The sequence below is a fragment of the Stenella coeruleoalba genome, assembly GCF_951394435.1.
Source record: "Stenella coeruleoalba genome assembly, chromosome: 1".
Lineage (NCBI taxonomy): Eukaryota > Metazoa > Chordata > Mammalia > Artiodactyla > Delphinidae > Stenella > Stenella coeruleoalba.
Window position 1 is genome coordinate 24319148 of NC_137169.1, and position 7279 is coordinate 24326426.

Here is a 7279-nt window from a genome sequence, read left to right on the forward strand (position 1 = left end):
TTAGAAAAGCCAACACAAGATTTTACAGATCTATATCTCTAAATTTACAAATTCATCTATAAATTATAAAATATCTATCATTTTACAGATCTTTTATAAATCATAATACAGATTTTAAAAACCAACGTTCATGATTTTTAAACAATGTTTAGCCAAATAACGCAAAAGTTACAGGCCTTCCACCTTTGCCCCCTAGACAGATACCATCCAAACCAAACACCTCCCACCTTGGTCTCACTCTACACACACAGCTGCCTACATCTCAAATTCAACATGTATTCTACCAAATTTAATTACCTTGTCCACAAACCAGATTCCCCTCTATATTCCTTTTACTCTATTACTTCATTTTCCCAGGGACCAAAACTTTCTAATTCAATCACCAATTCTGTGCATTTCTGGGTCCCATCTTTTCCACTGCTCACACCAGGGCTGTTACAGTAGTTATCCAATTAGTCTCAGCCTTCACCAACTCCAATCTCTTATTGCCAACTCAACCTTCCCAAAACACCACTGGATAAAAGCCACTCCATACATACACAATAAAAACTCCTGCTGCCTACTGAATTAAACCTTAGCCTGGAATCCAAGGCCCTTTTCTTTACGACAATATCCTTTTTCCCCAGCTTTATTTTAAGGCCACAGGATTAGGGGCTTATGCATTCAATAACTTTCTTCTGAAGCTCTATCACATGCCAAATTCTAGGAACTGGGATACCGAAATCAATAAAATTTGATCCCCACCTCCAAGACTCCAAGCAAACAGGAAACAAATATAGTACCTTAAGTAACAGACACATAAGAAAGATAAAAAGTGCCCTAAGTACCAAAGAAGAAGCCCCCTATACCTCATATTTCTTAGTACTGCTCACCTACGCATAGTAGATGCTTACGAAGTAGCACTGATGAATGATTGTTCCAATAAACCAAAGACCTATGATCAATATGCTCAATAAATTTCTGTTGACAAATTCCACCTCCCCATTTCTACTATGGTAAAGAACTGTGGTACACTGGCTGCCTCTCTTGGAAGGGTCAAGGGGAAGCACAATGAGAGCACAGATTTGCAAGTGTGCGTGTGACTAACTTGTTTCTAAAGAACAGAAGCACTAGAGGCCTCATGAAAGACGTTAGTTCCTTTTGCTGGTCAGTACTCAGATACCGGCAACATAAAATAAACCTTTGCAAATTCAACCTATACCCAATTCCAAAGAATAGCCGGATGAAAACATTCTAACCCTTTCATCACCATCAGGAAGTCAGCAAACACAGCTAAACTCTCTTCTCAGTAAAATATGCTGTGATTCCAGCTTTGGTCTTGGATTAGTAAAAGCAAGCATGTTAAAATTAACCAAATAAAACAAGTGCTTAGAACAAGAGAACAAAGATGATTAAAACCTAAAAGCCACAACCACTCCTCTCTATACAAAACATGAGATATATCAGTTCACTTGAGCAGCTGATTTTTTATCAACTTCCTACTACTTTCAACCATAACATCTTAAAAACAGAAGTCACCAACACCCAACAGGAAAAGCTCTAAAATATGTATTCGGGCTATAAACAGCTCAAACAGACCTCAAAAGATTATATGTTAAGAGCAAAAAAGTATACTCAGAAATGCAACGTGCACATTAGAACAAGCTTAAGTCTTTCTTTAAATGAACTGGTCATTTGCTCTTTAGCGCCAGAACGATAAAATGACTCGGTGACAACATTACAACAATCATCCTTTAAAACAGTGGTCCCCAACCTTTTTGGCACCAGGGACCAGTTTTATGGAAGACAATTTTTCCACGGATGGGGGCGGGGCAGGGGGTGTATGGTTCAGGTGATAATGCGGGCGATGGGGAGCGGCAGATGAAGCTTCACTAGCTCGCACGCCGTTCACCTCCTGCTGTGCAGCCCAGCTCCTAACAGGCCACAGCCCGGTACCGGTCCGCGGACCAGGGGTTGGGGACCCCTGCTTTAAAACAAGTGACTGTTTAGTTTAGACCAAATGAAATCATTAGCAATTAAGGCTTTTAAAGACATTCACTGAAAGTAGATATCCTAAGTGGACAGTGATTATAAAGAGTTTCAAAGCTGAAATAGTGAACGTTTTTTACCTGATGTTCTGCATGAATGTTATCCCCAGTAGGCCATCGATGTTTGCTATTATTATAGCCGCCTCCACCACTTCCTCCTCCCCCAAGCTGCTCACCATGCTGCCTCTGAAAGAAGTAGTCCACCATAGCGTCGTCCTGGGAACGGCCTGCAACTCCTATGGATCCTGGGACAGGGCTGGAGTGTGTCCCAGCTGCAAGAGCCTGATTTGCAGCTGGTTGTGGCTGCGCTTGCGACCCTGTTCCAGATGTCAAAACAACAGGCATGTTGGGATTAGCTGGTTCTTGAGGGTGATGTTTCAGGTGGGGGCTGAAAGAGTCCTGCCAAAGCACTGCTTTTCTCTTCAAGACACATGCAACGCTCATTCCACCAACACCTAAGGACAAACAGGTTACAAATGTTTAAAATTTGCCTTTTTTAAAACATAACTTGATATATGCACCAAGATAAAAACATGAGACCCCTGGCTTTTGCAATATATCATCTAAAACCAGTTTCTACCAAGCAGCTAAATGTTTTGCAACACATACATAATTTTCTAAACTGAAACTTCGGGCTTCCCTGGCGGCGCAGTGGTTAAGAATCCACCTGCCAATGCAGGGGACACAGGTTCAAGCCCTGGGCCAGGAAGATCCCACATGCCACGAAACAACTAAGCCTGTGCGCCACAACTACTGAGCCTGTGCTCTAGAGCCCAAGAGCCACAATTACTGAAGCCCACGCGCCTAGAGCCCGTGTGTGGCAAGAAGAGAAGCCACCGCAATGAGAAGCCCGCGCACTGCAACCAAGAGTAGCCCCAACTCGCAGCAACTAGAGAAAGCCCGCACGCAGCAACGAAGACCCAACGTAGCCATAAATAAATAAATACATACATACATAAACCAACCAAACCCCATATATAATTAGCAACGACTCAAGAGTGTCAAAAACGAAAGGATCCTTTAAAATGTCCAATGTATTCATGGGATGCTCTGAAAAAAAGCTTAAATAAGGCCCTCTGACTAAGAACAGCAACAGAATGTTCCTAGCCTGAAACTTCTTCTCAGCTGCTGTACATGCATTTTTGCCAAGAACTTACAATTATAATTGTAATCACATCATCATTCTATTAGTACTCTGACTCTTACAGAGTCAGAGATGAGACCAAACCAAATTCAAACCCTCACCTTACATAGAAAGTATCACTGTAAAAAAAGAAATGCTTCAATAGAATAATAATTGTATGGCAAATATATTGCAAACATTTTTTCTGATCATTCCTATTTTACAGATAAAAACACTAAGGTACGGAGGAAAAGTTATGTGATGTGCCCGAGGTCATTCAGCTAGTGAGCTTTTGAAGGAGGGATTCAAACCCAAATCTGTATGCACCCAAGCCTCGTTCTTTCTACCAACCCCCTTGCTACCACACCCCAGTAAACCAAAACAGATACTATTTCTCTCACTTGAGTCTGCTATTCTTCTCTGGAAGGATCAACAAAGAAACTCCAAAATGTTACTATGAAACATTACTAATATGTTTCTTAAAATCAAAAACTACATTTGTAGAAAACATAGAACAGCCTATGTATGGGTGCTTAAGAAAAAAAAAAAATCCTTCAAAATAATCAGTTACCAACTAGAACATACCTGTCCAGAGCCACTAGAGTCTAATTTCAAGGCTATCAACCTAACAGTCCACTGCTACAAATGCCTTATCTCTCTTTAGCCCTACAGTGATGTTTCAAAAACAGACTCAAAAGATTTATAAGAAATCTATTAAACTATTTCTCAGTATAGAATAAACATCCTGGACTTCCCTTGTGGCGCAGTGGTTAAGAATCCGCCTGTGGGCTTCCCTGGTGGCGCAGTTGTTGAGAGTCCGCCTGCCGATGCAGGGGACTCAGGTTCGTGCCCCGTTTCTGGGAAGATCCCACATGCCGCGGAGCAGCTGGGCCCATGAGCCATGGCCGCCTGCGCGTCCAGAGCCTGTGCTCCACAGCGGAAGAGGCCACAACAGTGAGAGGCCCGCGTACCGCAAAAAAAAAAAAAAGAATCCGCCTGCCAATGCAGGAGACACAGGTTCGAGCCCTGGTCTGGGGAGATTGCACATGCCACGGAGCAACTAAACCCGTGCACCACAACTATTGAGCCTGCACTCTAGAGCCTGCAAGCCACAACTACTGAGCCCGCGTGCCACAACTACTGAAGCCCACGTGCCTAGAGCCCATGCTCCACAACAAGAGAAGCCACCACAATGAGAAGTCACCGCAATGAGAAGCCCATGCACCGCAACAAAGAGTAGCCCCCGCTCGCCGCAACTACAGAAAGTCCATACGCAGCAACAAAGACCCAACGCAGCCAAAAATAAATAAAATTAAAAAAAAAAAGAACAAACATCCTGATAAAGCAGCATTCGCTTCTCACAACTAATTCATGTTCTGAAGACAGGAGTAAGAAGATTTGTAATTTGTTCAAAGCCTAATTTGGAAATGCCTAGTTTCAGTTAACAATTCCAATCCATCAGAACCATACTGGAGTAGTCCAGCTTTCTGGACTTCAGTTTCTGCTTTCATGAACAATCATGCTCATGCTTAAATACCAAAACCGGAAAGTCATAGCTGTGTTTACCATTGGTACTAGCAAAGTCCTAACCAGCCTAATGCCTTCCTGTTTGATTTTCAAAAGAACTCACTGCCCTCTTATTACCAATAGTAGCCAGTCCCATTTTCTTCCACAAGGGAGTATCAAACCGTCTTTGTTGTAGAGCTAACCAGGAATCCTAAAACTAAAGTTTTACCACTAAACTACAACCTCCCTGAACCTGTTTCCTCATCTAGAAAATTAAAGAAATTCTTTCTCTGTGACTCACAAGTTTTTTTTTTAAATCAAAATAATAGATATAAAAGTTTTTGGTAAATTCAAAGTCACCATGCTGAGGCCCAAGGAATTCAGTTCCCACCAGTTAAAGCAATGGAGCTCCAGTCCCTAAGCAGATTCCTAAAATAGCAAATGCAACCTTTTCTGAAATAAAAGATTTGCTGTAAAGATTTGCCGTAATACTTATTTAACAAAGAACTTCCGAATGAAAAAGGTATTCACCACTGAAACACACCCGACCACAACTTCATTCTATCAAGGCATGGGGGGGAGAGGGGGAGGCGGGGGGAGGGTTCTATAAAAATGTTCAAACGAAACAATTGGCTTTTGTAAAGCTATCTGTATCCCCTGAGACTTCCTGCTTTACCTAATGAGGCAAGGCAGTTTCTCAAACAAGAGAAAACCTGGCAGAAGGGACATTTTGAAAGTGAGCAAATACCTAAGCAATTAACAAGTGTCTTGGGTAGTTTTGTAATATCTTGGCAACTACAACATAAAAATTAAGAAATCAGTCACTTAAATAATAGAAAACATTTAAATTGCTGATGGCTTTTAAGGAACTCTCAAACCCACTAAAAAGTTATGTGTTAGCACCTGAACTGTGACTTTTCTTTTTTACAAATGGTACATTATAAAAATAAGTTTTTCAGCAACTAAAAATAAGTGCTGATTCTAGTTTTCCACAGTTTTCAAACTGTTTACACCAAAGTTGTTTTTGTTTTGTTTTGTTTTAATATCACTAATAGGCTTTATTTCAAACAAAGGAACATGATCTAATCTATCTCCACTGCTCACCTTTTATTTACTAAAATTCTTTGTGGTTTAAAAGGTGTTTATTTTTACCACACTGGAAAAAAAAAAATTCTGTGGTCATAAATTTATTTTAAAGCAGTTCATCTCAAACCCAAACTAAGCTTCAAACACAACTTCAAAAAGCCGTGGCCTTGAACAAAATGAATCCAATTGTGGCTAAGGCAAAATGCTCAGTTCAGAATCCAGTATTTCCCAAAAATCCAGATAAAGAATAAACAGCACCCAAGAGTGTTTTATAAAGTTAAAACTAGCAACGGGTCAAAATGTTTATTTTGCTTACTAAAACTGCATCGGGAGCCACCCACGTCTATCTTGGTGAGTTTTGATTTTTTTTCATAAAACAAACAAAAAGCTAAAACCACAAACCTATGATTTCAGCAATAACTGACTTTAAAAGAGAATCCCAAAAAAGCCTCATAAAATCCCATTCTTAATCTCAGGCAGAGAAGGAAGTGAACGAATTGATGTAACTAATAACAGTGTTCTCTTAATGGACAATGAAGAGTAACAACCCTTCAACTTACGGGGAGGATAAAACCTTTCCTGATAATGTGGGGGAGGGGGGAATATAGTGGCGGGGGGGGCGGTACGGGAGTGTATTCCTCACTTGACGTGGGAGTGGTACCGACAAGTATTAAACGATCTAGGTTTACCAAGGACGTCCATGAGGACTAAAAACTATCTAGTATTGTGTATCTGTTTACCTACTACGAAGGCATGAACGCTTCTTAGAGTTAAGACAGACACGCACCAACACAAGGAGGCTCAAAGAGGAAGAACCGACCAAAAACAAGCTCTCACAGAAACAAAAGGCCACAAGTACCCAGGAGCCTAAAAAGCGATCTGAAACTTCCTGATCGCCTACTTCTCCACATTTAAGGATCGCAAAGTTCCCCCGTGGTGGGTCTCGTCTGCAGACGAGGGCCACGGCTGCTTCTAAAGCGATTTATTGTTCCTCTTGCTTCGGCGCTGCCACGGAAGCTCAAGAAGTCGAAGAAATCCTGAGTGGCACAGAATTACACTTCATGGCCACACAGAAGACTCGGGGCTTCGCAAACCCATCAAAAAAGCAACCCGAATGGCAACATCAATCTTCAGGGGCTCCAACGGGGCCGAGCAGAAATGTAGAGACACGTCTATGCCCTGGGCCCGGGCCTAAACCCCCGGCATTTTCCTCGCTTCGACCCAGCTCCCCACCCCCTCCCTCCTTTGATAACAATAGGGGCCTTGCTGCTGACTCCAAAACATGTACGAGGAACAGCGAGTGAGAAGCCTCAGCCAGGGCCCCGGCGGCTTTTCCAAAGCCCTTCTCACCCCCCCAGCCGCTCTCAAACACCAATACAAAGGGATAATCTGCTCGCTGGGGGTCCGGAGCAGCGTTTGGGGCTGGCGGGGTGCGGGTACTCACGGGCGGAGCGGTAGGATGAAGATGGATTTCAGCCCCCCGATCTTCTCTCTCCGGCGCTCTCGCTCCCCCTTACCTTTCACTCCGACAACATGG

The 7279-nt window shown here is 42.4% G+C and overlaps 1 protein-coding gene across 16 annotated transcripts in view; it reads right to left on the bottom strand.

Annotated features, from left to right (window-relative positions):
- Window positions 1-7279, bottom strand: part of PUM1 (pumilio RNA binding family member 1) — a 127737-nt gene extending 120458 nt beyond the window's left edge. For 14 of the 16 annotated variants that reach the window (XM_079943328.1, XM_079943327.1, XM_079943324.1 and 11 more), the window contains exons 1-2: window positions 7187-7279; window positions 2109-2482 (exon numbers count right to left, since the gene is read on the bottom strand). In XM_079943328.1, the coding sequence (XP_079799454.1) occupies window positions 2109-2471 (363 nt within the window). In that variant the 5' untranslated portion in view covers window positions 2472-2482; window positions 7187-7279. Of the gene's footprint in view, window positions 1-2108; window positions 2483-7186 lie in introns of those variants that run through there. The other 2 variants (XM_079943326.1, XM_079943325.1) reach the window with 1 other exon arrangement.